At 32.9% G+C, this 17,210-nt stretch overlaps 1 protein-coding gene across 1 annotated transcript; it reads right to left on the bottom strand.

Moving 5' to 3' along the window:
- Positions 1-1,667: 1,667 nt before the first annotated feature.
- Positions 1,668-3,252, bottom strand: LOC108328185 (E3 ubiquitin-protein ligase PUB22). Its single transcript, XM_017562006.2, has one exon. The coding sequence runs from the start codon at positions 3,118-3,120 to the stop codon at positions 1,855-1,857; it is 1,266 nt and encodes a 421-aa protein (XP_017417495.1). The 5' UTR covers positions 3,121-3,252; the 3' UTR covers positions 1,668-1,854.
- Between the last annotated feature and the right edge of the window lie 13,958 nt (positions 3,253-17,210).

Genomic DNA, 17,210 nt, shown 5'->3' with positions numbered 1-17,210 from the left:
ATAAAAGTTCCTTTTTTTATATACGTCTCACCAACGACCATCACGACACCTTTTCAACTTCTCAACTACAACACCATACAACCACGATGCATTCACTAGCAATTGTAAGTGCAAAAACGTATATATATATACACCTACTTTGCAAGAACGACACAGTCATCGCATTCAAATATGCAATGCGATAACACACTTACCAGACAATCACGCGAGCAGCCACCACAAATCCCTAAATCACACTTCCACATACATAGATATGCATTGCTGGCCACCAACAAACTACATATGCAACACACCTAAAAATGCATTCAAAAATAGACCCATGACCTATAAAAAAAGTGTTGTAAAACAAAAAAAATGAAAGACTAACGCGCCAACTTGCTAACTCGTCCAATGACAAAAGGAGTTAACTCATTTAATTGTGTCGAATTGGTCTATCTGATAGGTCATTAGCATGTCAAACATAAACTGAATGAATTGAATTGTTTTTCCACCCCTACAGAAAAGAACAATTTTGTAAGATAAATTTTGCTTTAGCAAATTATAATAACTTGAGTCAAACTAAAAAAAAAAACAATTTAATTTTCAGTCTTATTTTTACTCAAATGAAATTATTCTGCTTAAGTAAAAATAGGTTTTTTCATCCATAATATAGGTTTCAGTGAGTGCAAAGAAATCCATTTGAGAAAAGGTCATTAATTCTCCAATATCTATATGATTAAAAAATAGATTTGGAAGAGAATGCAGAGAGAAGAGATGATTACGAGCTGATAAGATATTGTTTTGAACTCAGAATATAAGATTCTACCTCAATCATTTCTCTTTTTCATCCTGTTCTGTAACTTAAATTATGCCGCGCCAAGAGTGAATAAACCTCTTTTGTATTTAGATTGAACGTAATCTAACTGCTTATGATTTATATATTTTATATCATTTTGTTCATTTAGGTTGGAAAACAAATCTTGAGTTGAATCACATAATCTAATAATTTGTAATACTAAGGATAAATTTAAAATTATTATAGTTGAATAAATTTTGAACTTAAGAAAAGAAGTTTGTTAGTATGATTTGGGAAATCAATTTGGTTTAGAAGAATCTTTAAACTTACAATAATATTTAGTAATTGAATAAAAATATACGGTGAGGGTGTAGAAGAATTGAATAGTCAAAGTTCAATCTCAATACTTTTATTAGTGAATTACCATAATTTTATTAGCTCTTACTTTTAAGCTAATTTTATAATTCGAAGTCCTAGATAAATTTTATTGAAATGTCACTCTTTGTAAATTTTTAATGCAGGTTTAAAAATATATTATGTTAATTAATAGGTGATTTTTTTTAATTTTTATGATTATTAACTTAAATGTTATTTTACTTAAAATTAAAAAAATAATGAGTATGTGTTATATGAATAAAGGTTATGAACAGTTAGAGGTGGCAATAATCAATGATTTATTTAGATCAGGCTTTGGCAATGATATGTATTAGGATCACAAGTTCTATTCTGCTTGAATTAAGATATGCCCACAATTGATAGCTCCAAATTCAATTTGAACATTTCATGCAAATGACTGTAGGGGGGGGGGGGGGGGGGAGAGAGATGAACTCAAAAGTTTGGAACAAAATCGTATGAATGAATGTATGAATGACTAACCCTTTCTGTGTCAGTGTAGCAAAAACAAAAATTCATTGCACAATTGTGAGGAAACACAAAGGAAAACCTAAATGGCTATCCACCTATAGTTTTTGCGGGCAATCAGTATGCTAATATGTATAACTTGAACCTAACTGTGTTGTGTCTGTACATAAAAAATTGTAAAAGAGGTATATATGTTTCAAAATTCTCTATCAATGGTTTCACGCATAAGCCGGGTATGAAGAAAGCAAATTGTTGGGTATGCATGGAGTATTCTTCCACGCCCGAGCATGCAACTTGAGTATCTCTCTTGCCTTTTCCTTGGCCTTGTTTCCGCTATCCACCTGAAGCACCAAGCACAGTTTCGCTGCCACACCCAGTTTCAGCATCTCTTGAACAACGTGTGGAGTCGCAGAGAACTTGGAGACAGAAAGAAGAATCCTAACAGCCCTATCATTCGCCAATGTCGAAACTCTTAGAATCTTCTTTGAAACAATGGCAAGACCTGCTCCATGACTCAATAGTTCTGCTCTTCCCTCCGCACACTGGCATAGTATCTCCAACAGCACCAGCATCATCTCGCAAGGCTTTCTATCCTTGCAATCCAGAAGAAGCTCTATCAAAACAGGCACTGCTCCTGCTTCCACAGCCTTGACCCTGTTCCTCCCCCAAGGAGAGAATTGGATTAAGGTTTGAAGGATATCCTTTGATGTCTTCGTTGAAATCTGATCCCTCAAGACTTGTACTAGTTCCACGAAAATTTCTTGTCTTAGATGCAACAGTTGCACTGGATCAGCCACTTCAGACATAGATTTCAACAAGAAAACTGCATAAGCGCGTGATTCAAAGAACCCTTTCTGCATGACTCTCGTCAAAGAGTCAATAAAATCTCCGTTTCTGAAGCCAAGAAGAGTCTTCAACCCTTGTTCAGTTAAATCAAGCGTGTGAAGCAGGCTCAATGCTTCATCGCTTGCAGTTGTTTTCAACTCGAATCCAGATCCATCATTTGGGTCAGCCCCATTTGAAGAATCGTTGCTGTTGCTGTTGTTGTTCATTACAATGGATGCGAGGAACTCAACAGCACCCGCAGCCTCCATGCATCGCTTATTTGTCTCGCTTCCTGAAGCAATGGATTTGAGTCTTCGTAGGCATACGAGAGGGGAGTGAGAAGCGTCTTTGAGAAGCTTGGTAATCTGTGTCCTGTTAACGGGAGGTTTTGGAGTTGGGATCCTTTCGATGCCGTGAGAAGCGTTCATGGTACACCAGGCTTGGATGAGTCTCCGAAGAGTGTGGTTAGGGGTGAGATCGGTGTAATCCATCAAGGGTTGTTTGGTGACGGGGCATGTGGTATTTTTCTTGGAAAACAGCCACGTTTCGATGCTTTCACGGTCGTAGGTGATGCCCGTTGAGACCGTCACCGGATCCTTCATGATTTCTAAGGAAATGGGGCAGACGAAGAACGAAGGAACATCGATCTCGTTGTCCATGGTGATCTTGTAGAAGAACTATAGAGCTTAACCTTGATTAGATGGGAAAAGCAATCGAAGAAGAAGATGAAGAAGGCTTTGATCTGTGAATGGTTTTTGAGCGTTTGAAAGTTTTGGAGTTGAGAAATGAGAGGGGAGTTGTTGGTATATATACAAAGTGGGAGTGTGAAATGTGAGAAGGTCAAAAACACGCAAAAAAGTAGAGCCTCCGTTGAAGAGAGAGAAAGAGCGTGCTATGACTATTCCAAAGATGAAACCTTTGAGATTCACTTTATCCAGTCTTCAACACGGACAAGAGACAAAAACATGAGCAGAAAATACGAGTGAACCATTTAATGCACATGGCGAATTAGCTACTTGCCAGCTTCACCAGTCATTATCATCAACTTGCTTTTTTTCATCCTTATCCTCACACCACACCAATTATACCAATCTTACCGTTTCTTTTTTATAATAACATTTTTACTAATAATTTTATTTAATTATAAATTTTCCTTAAAATTAATTTTACGCATCCTGTTGACTTTCAAAAGTAACAAATTTTCAGATACATTAACCTAGAGTTCAAGCTGAATTCCTCCCACCCCAAACGTAATTTGTAGGGCAAACCCGATAGACACAGTACGCAGGTTTATTTGATTTAAGGTTGACTGCATTTTATTTTCATAATTTTAATTACACACGTTTATTATTGTTTCGGGTATAAGGTTTGGGAACGTCTTACTCTCAAAACACTTCACGTTGTGCCGAATATAGGGCAGTCCTTGATAACCGGACGAACGTTGAAGACTGGACGTGTCACATAAATACTTCAGGCGCTCCAAGCTGTAGAAGATCGGACGGGCTCTCTCCTCTTCTTCGTATCCCAGTTGTAGTATTTGTTCTCCCTCCTTGTTCTCCAAGCCGGCGGGCGGGCACCTGTCAAAGACACTCCGACGCTCAAGTCAGTAAAGTGACCGAGCGGTTATTATAGCAAGTAGAGCATGTATTATGCAACCTCTCCAGAAATCATACCTGGAACCTTTATTTATACTAGTTGTAATAGGTTTTTACCTTTTGTGGGCCTGATGATGGTCCAATCACGCCTTAATCTTCATTAGGGACTTTAATGAGTTATTACTGTTTCTAATCTAACCATGCGGTCGGCCTAGTGGTTGGTCGGCCGAGACGGTCGATCAGTATGGGTGGTCGGCCAGGGTTGTTGGCCTGGTGGCGGCCTAAGAGGAACCGTTCGACCTAGGAATAGTCGTTCGATCTGGACCATGTGGTCGGCCAGGGTTGTAGGCCTGGTGGCGGCCTAAGAGGAATCGTTCGACCTACGAATAGCCGTTCGGTCTGGACCATGTGGTCGGCCAGGGTTGTAGGCCTGATGGCGGCCTAAGAGGAACTGTTCGGCCTAGGAATAGCCGTTCCGTCTGAACCATGTGGTCCGTCAGGGTTGTAGGCCTGGTGGTCGGCCTAAGGACCGTTCGACATATGGGGTAGGGAGGACCGTACAGTACACAAGCCCCCCAAGCCCGAGCATGATTTTATTATGCGAATGGGTTATGTAGATGGCCTTCCTGCTACGGACGGGATCTTCTGTTGGCCTTTTTTCTGTCTTCGTCGTTCGTTGATTAAGATGACTGGTTAGAAGGCTGAAACCGATCGTGCCTTAAGGACAAACCGCCAAGGCTGAACGTTTGATACCTAATTCCGCGAAGTTCGAGGTCATCGAAGGTCGAGTAGTAGAAGCCGAACGACCAGAGATTGATGGCTGAGGAGGACGGATGACCATATGGTAGAGGCCGAATGGGCGTATACTGAAGGCCGAATGGCCATATACAAGGCCGAATAGCCATATAGCTGACGCTAATTTGGTTAAGTATCTGAATGGTAGAGAGGCCGGATGGCCGAACAGTTAGGGCCGAATGGTTGGCTGAGTATTTGTGAGGTTGGACACTTGATGCCAGTTTTGGCTAAGTACCTGAGGCCAGATGGAAGAGGTCGTATGGCCGAATGGTTGATTGCCGAATTTGGCTAAGTAAAAGTGAGGCCACGGACGGCCGAGAGGAGGACTTGACGCCTTTAGAGGCCAAGTTGAGGCCAAGAAATGGCCGAACGGTTGAGGCCTTTGGAGGCCGAGAAGTTGAGGCCTTTGCAGGCCGATAAGTTGAGGCTGAGGGGGCCGAACGATTGAGATGTTGAGGCCTTTTGGAGGCCAAGTTAAGGCCTTTAACGGCTGAGCGGGTGAGCAGGTGAGGCCATACGAAGGCCAAGTTGAGGCCAAGGAGTGGCTGAAAAGTTGAGACCACGGGAGGCTGAGAGGTTGAGACCACGGGAGGCCGAGAGGTTGAGACCACGGGAGGCCGAGAGGTTGAGGCCACGGGAGGCCAAGAGGTTGAGATCTTTTGAAGGCCGAACAGGTGAGGCCTTTTAAAGGCCGAACGGTTGAGGCCGTTGGAGGCCGAGATGTTGAGGCCTTTTGAAGGCCGAACGGTTGAGGCCACGGGAGGTCGAGATGTTGAGGCCTTTTGAAGGTCGAACGGTTGAGGCCATGGGAGGCCGAGATGTTGAGGCCTTTTGAAGTCCGAACGGTTGAGGCCTTGGTGGCCGAGAATGTTGAGGCCTCTGAAGGCCGAACGGTTGAGGCCGCAGAGGCCGCAAAGGCCGAGGAGTTGAGGCCTTTGAAGGTCGAGGAGTTGAGGCCGAGAAGCCCAAGTTGAGGCCAAGCAGTGGCCGAACAGTCGAGTTTTGTGAAGGCCGAACGGTTGAGGCCGTAGAGGCCGAGGAGTTGAGGCCGAGAAGGCCAGGTTGAGGCCAAGCAGTGGCCGAATGGTCGAGGCCTGTGAAGGTCGAACGGTTGAGGGCGCGGAGGCCGATTGCTTGAAGCCTTGGTGGCTGAGAATGTTGAGGCCTTTTGGAGGCCAAGTTAAGGCCTTTTGGAGGCCAAGTTAAGATGTGATCGGTGTTAGGCCGAACAGTTCAAGCCTTGGAGGCCGAGAAGTGGAGGTTTGTGCAAGGCCGAACGGCTGAGGTCTTTGGAGGCCGAGTTGCTGAGGCCAAGGAGTGGTCGAATGGTCGAGACCAAGGATTACGAGTATCGAGGAGTTTGAGGCTGATGAATGGTCGAACGTTTGATGCCAAATTTGGCTAGAGACCTCCGAGGCTAGGTTCGAGGAATTACCTGATCATTAAGGCCGATAGGCTGAGGTCTTTGGAGGCCGAGTTGCTGAGGCCAAGGAGTGGCTGAATGGTCGAGACCAAGGGATGGTCTCGAGGAGTTTGAGGCCTTTTAAGGTCGAGAAGTTGAGGCCGATGAATGGTCGAACGGTTGATGCTAAATTTGGCTAGGTACCTGCGAGGCTAGGTTCGAGGAATTACCTTGGAGGCCGAATGGTCGGAAAGTGGAGACCGAATGGTCGTACGAACGAGGCCAAGTGGCCGAGTAGACAAGGCCGAGTTGTCGGGTAGTCGAGGCCGAGCGTGAGAGGCCGAAAGGTTGAGTTGACGTTCTTTTGAGGCACCACTCACTGGTTCCTTGTGGCTATAATGGGAAATACCAGCTCGGCCCCACAGTAGGCGCCAAAATGTTTCAGGTATAAGGTTTGGGGACGTCCTACGCTCAAAACACTTCATGTTGTGCCGAATACATGGCAAACCTTGATGACCGGACGGACGTTGAAGACTGGACGGGCCACATAATTACTTCAGGCGCTCCAAGCTGTGGAAGACCGGACAAGCTCTCTCCTCTTCTTCGAATTCCAGTTGTAGTATTTGTTCTCCCTCCTTGTTTTCCAAGCCGGGCGAGCGGGCACCTGTCAAAGACACTCCAACGCTCAAGTCAGTAAAGTGACTGAGCGGTTATTATAGCAAGTAGAGCATGTATTATGCAACCTCAGAAATCATACTTGGGACTTTTATTTATACTAGTTGTAATGGGCTTTTACCTTTTGTGGGTCTGATGATGGCACAATCACGCCTTAATCTTTATTAAGGGCTTTAATGAACTATTATTGTTTATAATTTAACCATGCGGTCGACTTAGTGGTTGGTCGGCCGAGACGATCGATCAGTATGGGTGGTCGGCCTGATTGGCCAGGGTTGTTGGCCTGGTGGCGGCCTAAGAGAAATCGTTCGGCCTAGGAATAGTTGTTCGGTCTGGACCATGTGGTCGGCCAGGTTGTAGGTCTGGTGGCGGCCTAAGAGGAATCGTTCGGCTTAGGAATAATCGTTCGGTCTGGACCATGTAGTCGGCCAAGGTTGTAGGCCTGATGGCAGCCTAAATGGAACTGTTCGATCTGGAAATAGTCGTTCGGTTTGGATCATGTGGTCGGTCAAGATTGTAGGCCTGGTGATTGACCTAAGAACCGTTCGACACATGGGATAGGAAGGACCGTACAGTACAATTATTATTTTTAAGTTCACTACATTATATATTTGATCAAATTAATTTTAAAGCTTTATACATAATTGAGATGTGTATTAACAATATTCCCATTGCTTAAAAATACGTGGTCAAAAGAACGTTTGTAATATCTTACACATCTTCAAATGAAATAATACATTTTTTAAGTAAAAAATGTAAATTATTTTAAGAATGAATAAAATGCAGTGCTACATACATCAAGTCATCCACCGTGGATCGTTTCATAGTGGCCATCAACTCATTATTATTATATTTAATAGTTAGGATGGGTCGGTTTGATTAAATTATTTTTAAATTGTCAATGTAAGTTTGTAAAATAAATGTCCATTGGATAAATAAAATCTGTAGAAAATTGTTATATATATCGGTCAAAATTTATGCTACATGGTGAATCATTGACCTATTAATTTAAGTACAATAACGTATATTATTTATTCTATAGTGTCGATCTGGCTGCTGGCTGGCCGACCAAATAAAAGTGTTTGTTCCGCCACAGAACACGTGTAAAGCGTAACTTATAATAGAATAAAAAGAAAAAAATGAAAATTTTATTGTTTGAATTAATAAAAATTAAGACAAAGATACTTTCACATCAAAAAGTTTTTATATCAATTTGATATTATTTTTCTTTATCGTTTATTTTTTTTATAAATATGGAAGGTTACTTACCATTTTACATTTTACCTATGGGTGTAATTATTAATATGCAATAATTTTGTTTTCTATAAATTATTCACTGTTCGGTGACATGGAAATAGCCGTCGGCGTTCGTTTCTCATGTGTGTTACTGTTATTTTCTTCTCTTCCGTTGATCCAGTTTTCTTTAAGTACCAACCTTTGACTTAGTGCATTCTCTTTTCCTTTTTCTCATTTTAAGATTATGGTAAATTGCATGTTTTTCTTATTGTTTGTGAATGTGATTATAATTATTTTTATTTTAAATTGCTAAAGATACAATGATATTATGGAAATGAGTGTGTAAAAAGTTTCAAATACTTATAAACTTCAATTTTTAGAATATTTATCCTTTTTTAATACTCTCATTTAACTAGATAGATAGGAGTTGTCCATGCAGTAACGTCTTAATCAATTTAGTAGGTGAACAATAAATATAGTATTTAATAAATATAAAATATATTATTTATATTTACTGTTTTTGAACTTTTACAAATATGGATCTGAACCCATTAATCCATATACTTGTTAACTTCTAAATTATCAAAGTCATTAAATCAATATAATTAATTGTTTAATATTATGTTGTGCTGGTCAAATAGAGGTAGACAAAATACATAATAGTTTCACATATATTCAATTAGAGATGGATCCTATAGAAGTATTATTGAGAAATATCAAATCGTATGTAATACATAAGGTAATATTTTAAATTTACTGGAAATGATGAAATACTCATGACATCTTTGTTTGGACCAATTTATAACATTTATTTAAGCCAAATGATTAGATTGAGTTCAAATTATAATTTTAAAAATTAAGTTACTTAGATTCTACTCTTGTACAATTTAGACGAATTCAACATGCTTTTGTACCTAAATTATATGTATTTAACTGTTTGTTGTAAGAAATTAGTTCCAAATCCAATGTGTCTTTCAAAATGAAATAGATTATGGTTAAATGAAGAAAAAGAGACAGAAAATAAATAGGAAGAAAAAAATAGTATATGTAGTCAATGTTGAATGAAAAATAAGAAAAGAGAGATACCAATGTGTTCAGAAGCAAGAAGGAAAAAAAAGGAGTAATAATATAGGTTATTTGGTTTGAAAAATATATATAAATTACTTTATTTTTTAAAATTCTCAAATTAAAACCTTTTTAGTCTTTTAAAATTTAGAAAACACTATGCGAACCTTTAAAAAATCGTAACGAAAAACTTAAACTAACACCAGATACAATATGTTTTGTTGTAAAAAAAAGGATCAATTTATCCCAATTAACCAAGTGGTTAACTTAAATGAGATATAATGATAAGTAAAATAATATTATTTTAATGACTTTTTATCTATTGTCCCTCCCTAAGTTTTCGTCTTCAGGTTGTGTCAGCATTATTATGAAACTGATTTTCAACTTTGCTGATTGAAAAAAATCTAACAGCTTCATCTTATTTTTAATTTAGTATGAAATTAATACTCCATTTATCCCATAACTATAAACCGTAATTTTAATCTGGATATACGACGTAAAATGTAAGTATACTTAATATTAAAAGTTCTATCTAGTTATCAAAAGTATAGATTAATACATATCGGTAATTTAAGTTTTCATTAAATAGAATTGACACCACTAAATTTAATCAAATGGAACGAATGTTGTAAAGCTAAAATTTCGATTATACATATAATCAAATTACTCTTAAAGGTATTTTTCAAACAGGCACCTCATCGTCATTTTTATTTTGTCATAATTATAAATTATTCTTTTATTGCAATTATTAGATTACTTAAAAACAAAAATTTATATAAAAATATTATTTTTATACTATATCTAGAGTAAGTTTTTTAGATTTAAACTTTTAAGAGTTTAAAATGAGTTAGAAATCTCGTATTAAATAAATTTGAGAAAAATAGCTAGTATATAAATAAAAGGATCATAAAACTATTGTTTTAATATTTTAAGTTAAAAGTACTATTTTAGTTTCTTGTTTACAATTTATTGATATCTAATATTTGTTTTTTTTTACAAAAATCTTCGTAATAATATTATAGTCAAAAATTCATTTAGTAACGGTTCGAACAAGTATAAAATAAAACAGGTGTCACTTAATTTCATAAAATTTTAATTGAGAAAAATAAAAATCCTGAATTGAAAACAATTTAATGTTTTGTTGATGTGCATGAAAATTTATTGTATTGATGAGGTCGTGCTGTTAAGCATTGACATTACAAGTTGTGAAAAATAAACTATTCATATTTCAACTTTTAAAATAGTTGACACGAGCAAAACGTTGTTGGCAAATGAAATTTGTGATGGCACCCATGACGTGGGTGGTGATTGTCAAAAGACTTGAGAGATGTCGGCTATAAAATTTGTCATGTGCGGACCCACTCCTACTCAATATATTTGTAATATATATAAAATCTCTTTTTCTATTACAGCGGAATGACTGTCTTCTAAAAAATATTAGAATGTGAGCAGATTTATCACAAATAACTTTGTTGTCTTATATATCCAAATTAAATTGTATTAATTATTTAGAAAATTGATTTTAAATTTTTACTATTTTATTCATGCTATAAAAATATACTTTTAACATTTTAGATTGTCTAAGAATGTAATCTCGGTTGTGGTGGTAAAGATGGAAGAAAAAAACGGAAATAAATTGTAACCTCGAGTTTCCCTAACAAAAATATCATATTAGTGACTAATATTTCTCAATAAAAATATTCATATAATAATAATAATTATTATTGAATAATATATCAGATCGTCAAATAACATGTTACCTCGAATTAAAAGAAAAAAAACACACACAAAATTTTGTTTGTATATATACATATACACACATTCAATCAAATTATAAGTCAAGAAAAGTAAAATACATTTTTTTTCTTAGAATGTTGAATTTAAAATTATCAAAATAAATGTGTTCAACCTTCTAATAAAATCTTGAAAATTTATTTGGATTATTATTTTTTTATTAGAAGGTTGAATTTAAAACTCTCAAAATAAATGTGTTCAACTCTCTAATCATCACATTATCTTCTTAAAAAAATTTGATAAAATGATACACGTAATTAAATATATATATATATATATATTCAATATTATTGTAGGTAATATAAATCTATGTTACATAAAAAAAACACAACATACACTTAAGTTGGATCTTTAATATTTTACGTCGGACACTGTTAAAGATTTTGTGTAAATAAATTATTTTACATCAGACACTACTAAATTTAATACAAAAAATGTTTGTTACAAAAAAAGTTACAATAAAATTATGAACTTGTTTTAGTTTAGAGTATTGGATATCAAATGAATGATTCTGATAAAGTGAAATAAAAGTTGATTAACAAAGAAATTAAACTTAAAATAAAGGTTGAGTCATAAAAAAAGATTGAAGTGTATAAGTTCAAGAATAATCAATATTCTTATAATTTAGACATTCTTGAACTTGTTTAACTCAATCTTTTTTTTGAGTGGTCCAAATTTTTACCTACTATATATTTTTTTTAAACTTTATCAAAATCTTTTCTTTCAGAGACAACATTCCAATTAAACAAACTTATAAATACTCGGTTTTATTATAGTTTTTTTATTGGTGGTATAAATGAACTAAGTGTGAAACGAGGTTCAATTTTTATTTTAAATATCATGAATGTAAAAATAAAAATATAATTTCTTTTACCAATACAATATATTCTTGCAATGATAACTATGACAAACAAATGAGACATTTATACAATGTAGTTCTCCAACAAACAATATTGACAAATGAAAATACATAAATAGTAAAAGCCAACAACATACATACATGAATCTCCAAACCATCACCATTTTGTTGCTGAGAACGTATAATTTATGTTAGACACTGTAGTGTAATGTAAAATGTTAATAAAAAATTTACCATAAATCATTTGTACTTATTTATTTATAAAAGTGTCGTCACATATTTTGATATAGACTTATTTACGGTAACACATAAATTAGGTGATATAAATAATTATTTAATGAATGTTGACCATCATCTTAACTCACACATAAGTTGTATGGATGAAAAAGAAAAAACGGGTGAGAGGGAAAAAGAAAATGAGGTTTGAAAGTGGAGGGAGAAGATTTTATAATTTTGGAAAAGCATTGAATAATATTCCAATCTACTCCGGCACCCCTTTTCTTTTTAGTTATCGCTCTCATATTATGTATTTTCAAAATGAGACAATGCATGTTCAATCTCACATGCACAGACTATTTTTCACTATATATAGTTATTTCTTTATTCCTATTATCGTTCATCGTCCCTTACTAAAACATAATATCTTTCACATCTCTTGAAGGAGGGTATATTTGAAGGGTCAAACTCCTGTTGGCTTATATAAAAGTATATAATTATCGCATAATATCATGCTCATGTTTGCCCAGGCCAATGTAGAGGTGATTCCAAACCCTAGTCAGAAGAAAGTTACTGAGACACTGTGAGAAGCACAGGACACGACAAGTTTACAAGTTTCTTCTTGTCATGTTTTAACAAATTATTAAAAGAACATGTTTTGCCCTCGTGTTCCAGTATATTAATTGTGTCTTCCTATTCCAAAATAATAAACTCAACACTCAAAAAACAATATGTTATATGTGTTTAGTTGTTTGGATTTATTTCAATTAATAAAATGATTTAAACATCTAATTTGTGATAACCTTAGTTTTCAAGAGACAAAAAAGAATATATCTTTAAATAAAAAGGTTTAAAATAAATTTCAAATTTGAAATACTAAAAAGAAGCTTGACAAGAAAGAAACCAAAAATATATTTAAGTTTTAATAATGATTCAAATATTAACTAGATTAACTAATAGCACAAATAAGACAAATTACTTGTTAATGTGCTGTCCCATTTTGTCTTAATTATAATGTGCGTCCTAAAACTACTATTTAGATTTAAACACTCGCAATTTATTAATAATTACTTTAAAATTTTTTAAGTTGACTTGAAAATATTTTTTCCTTTCAAATGTATCTATGTTATTTTAAACATGTTATTTTTCATCAGTATATATACTAATATTGTTTTAATCTTTATTTCATTAGAAAATTGAAAATGTACAAAGTGTTTTCTAATTAATGAAAAACTACCGAAGAAAAACAACTACACGTTTCTTTTTAGACTGACTTTGTATAATATTTTTTTAAAAAAATATCAATACTAATTATTCAATGTTTTTATTAATAATAATAAGTTGACTGAAAATGTGACGAAGACCGAAGGCCCTTCTAGTATATTCAAACTTGTGAGTGTGTACACGAATAGTCAAACTCTTTCAATTGTTACAAATAATCCATTCACCTATTCAAAAACCCCGAGGGTGTGTAAAAAGTGGGCGATGAAAGATCAAGATAAGTAAAATAGCTAATTTATATCAAGAACATAAAAAATAGTTAAACGATTTCATTCTGATTATTATAAATAATTTAAATGATTTTTATATTTGATAATAATATTACTCATAAAATGTGTTTTTCCACCAAAAATTAAGACAAATTCTTCTGGTGAGGGATATTCATTAATAAATATAATAAATATTATAGATTAGGTCTTACAAAAAGACCAAACGCCACTTTTACGTTGTGTCCTATAATAAAATACTAGAAAGAGTATTTACCTTATTTTCCTTCTTATTTATGTCCATTTAAACAAAATATTTTTGTATTTTAATTTTCAATCATGCAAGAGCATTTTAGAAGTGATTAATATTATTGAGTATTAGTTAAAGCATTCAAACCAAAGTTGTTAGAGGTCAAAATTTGCATGGCCAAAAACAACGGTCAGCCGCAACCTTAAAACCTTTCTATTCTTTATTTCCCGGTTTTAATACTACGTAAGCCTCTCACAGGGAAGACCAGAGTCAACGCCAATATTCATAAGTCAGACATTTCTTATGAATATTTTGTATATTTCTATTATTTGTTAAATTTCATTTAATTTCTTCTAATATAAGTATTAGGTGATTAGTTTCTTCTAGTAGCATATATATATATATATATATATATATATATATATATATATATATATATATATATATATATATATATATATATATATATATATATATATATATATATATATATATATATATATATATATATATATATTAAACGTTGCTGATGAACCCAATCAATCTCAATATAAAGATTTTTCAACATAATGCACCACCCAAACATTGAAATTGTTAAATGAAACAAAAATTACTTTTTAAGAGAATCAACGGATGTTCGTTTACTTTGGTTATATGAGTATTGGTGTTTTTTTTACGATTTGAAAATATTGCTCCAGCTCAACTTCTTTTGTCAGGATATTTATCAAATAAAAACTATTTCTTTTCGATGGTCCACGAGTTGTTTAATCATTTACTATGAAATATAATTGATTCTATATGTTATATATTGGTATCTGGATGTGTGTTTGAAAAATAATTAACAACATTTGAAAATAAACTAATTGTACTGATTTATATAATCTATCATTTAATTCATTTGTCCACCTCATTCTTTTACAACAATGAATTTCAATAAATTTGTCGCAATTTAAAACTATCTGCTTTTTTATTATTAAATATATAATATTCTATAACTTATATTTAATAAAAGTTGTTTTTTAATAAATATGTTTTCAAAATTTTATAATTGCCGATGAATTTTAAAATAAATATAATTACGAGTGAATTTATTAATGAATTTTAAAAATAATTTTTTAATAAATTGAATTATTGACGGATATATCGATAATTAAAACAGAAAATCATTATTAATAAATGAGACTTGGATGTTGTGTATGTTTGTATGATTGTTGGAAATAAAAACTATATATACTTGTATGTATCTGGTATATGTTTGTATGATTGTTTCAAATAGAAACTATTTTGAAATTTTATGACAAGTTTTTATTTTTATATTACTTAATAAATAAATGGTTTACATGATTAAAAATGAGAAAGTACCAAATATTTTCATGTAAAAAAATAATAAATAAAAATGTTAAAGAAGAATAAACCTATATAATCAAATACAAGACCTAAAAACTATTTTATTAACTCAAATTAATAATATAAGATTTGACCATAATTATATAAAAAACATAATTATATAAAGAAAAATGTAATTAAGATTGTGATAAAAGGAAAGTATCTTCCAACTTTACTATTTATGATTGATCCCATTTTAAATGATTTTTGGAGTCTGAAATTTATGACAAAATTTAAATGGATAGGTGGTGTTGTCCTTATTCCTTATTTAAGTTGTGTTTTTATTAATAGGATAATAATGATACTTTGATAACATTTTTTTATAACATTTTAAAATCATTTACATGTCATTATGTGATTGGTTCAAAATTATTTCACAATCAATAATAATTATAAACACTAACATGAATCAATTACAGAATAACACATAGATAGTATTAAAATATTGTCAAATTATCATTATCCTTATTAACATGCATTAAGTAGAGATTGCTATTTGTTTTTTTTTTCAAATTAAATGAAAAGAATATAAACAAATTCTATCTTTTGAGAGTTCAAAGTTTGATAATAAAATATGACATAGTTACTCCGAAAAGGATGAACCCCGCGAGTGAGATATAATTTGCATGCTTTTAAGATTAAGAGACCCAGTCGTTCTGAGTGTTGTTACCGAAAACGGTAGCCTTTTTTGAATTCATCTTTTCATCAGTCACATTAATTATTAATTGTTCTACACTTTCAACTCTACTTTCTTTTTCATATTCTAACCAATTTGGGACCAGACAGCTTCTACTCCAAATACTAGTACTACGTTATTTTTGCTTTTTTAGCAATACTTTTAAGATAATACTAGTGGAAGAGCATTTAATATACTTCACTACAACTTTTAATCTCTTTAAAAATTATAATTTTATATTAATTGTTTAATATAATGTTGCTTCTTATTAATGTTTATATATAGTTCTATATTATTATTTTTATTGAACAAATTTTCTATGCAATCTATTTTAATAAATTATATGCATTATTTTAATGAATTACTTCCTCAACTGTTTATACATAGAAACTCTAGAGAAAACTAAAATTTATCTCAAACATCTGTTTTATTTGATATATTTGATATATTTAAATTTAATTACTTTTTACATGGCTGTAATCAATGTAACTTTTCATTTTCTAGAATTCTTTTCCTATATTTTAAATTATTTCAATTATTTTTTTTTAAAAAGTCTTTCTCTTTCCTTGTTTTTCTGGAGGTTTTAGCATTCTTATTCACTTTTGAATAGTCTCCCTTGACAAGCCAATCAACAACTTCATTGTCATGCACTTCCTATCCCACAGTTTTGTAGAAGACTTCCATTTGTTGTAGCCATTAAAGAGGAGACAACAACTCTTATACACTCAACTCAGAAGCTAAGCACACCTTCAAACAAAGAAAAGTATCACAATAATATTTCGTCTAACTTTAACCTAAGTATTGACCTATACAAATAAAACCTATTCAAAGATATGTTACTTTTCAACACATTTATTTATATGTTAAGACTCTAAATTATATTTTTAATTGGTCATACTATAAAATTTATTTGTCAATCTTACTAATTTCATGCGATCTAATTGAACTATTAATTGAGTATAACAATTACTACTTCATATGATAACTACTAAACTGGAAAATCTTGTTTGAATTATTGCTCACTTGGGCCTCTATAAAAAACTATTTAGTGATTTATGAGACTAATTGATATATTTTAATTTACGTAAAAATAGTACTTAATTGCGCATCATAAAATTAATAAAAATAATCTAATATTACCTTATAATTTCTCTGCCACTTTAAATTTGTTTACCTAAACCCATAATATATTTATTGTCGATCCTTTAACTTAAAAACACTATTGGAAAACACATCTTTAACGATGATTCTTCAGACATTCTCACAATGGTTTTAGAAGCATAATTAAATGTAGTTGTAATTGAAAATAATTT

Source organism: Vigna angularis, chromosome 2 (genome assembly GCF_016808095.1).
Source record: "Vigna angularis cultivar LongXiaoDou No.4 chromosome 2, ASM1680809v1, whole genome shotgun sequence".
NCBI classification, from domain to species: domain Eukaryota; kingdom Viridiplantae; phylum Streptophyta; class Magnoliopsida; order Fabales; family Fabaceae; genus Vigna; species Vigna angularis.
Note: the sequence above shows the minus strand (reverse complement) of the source record. Positions and strands in the feature narration are given on the sequence as shown.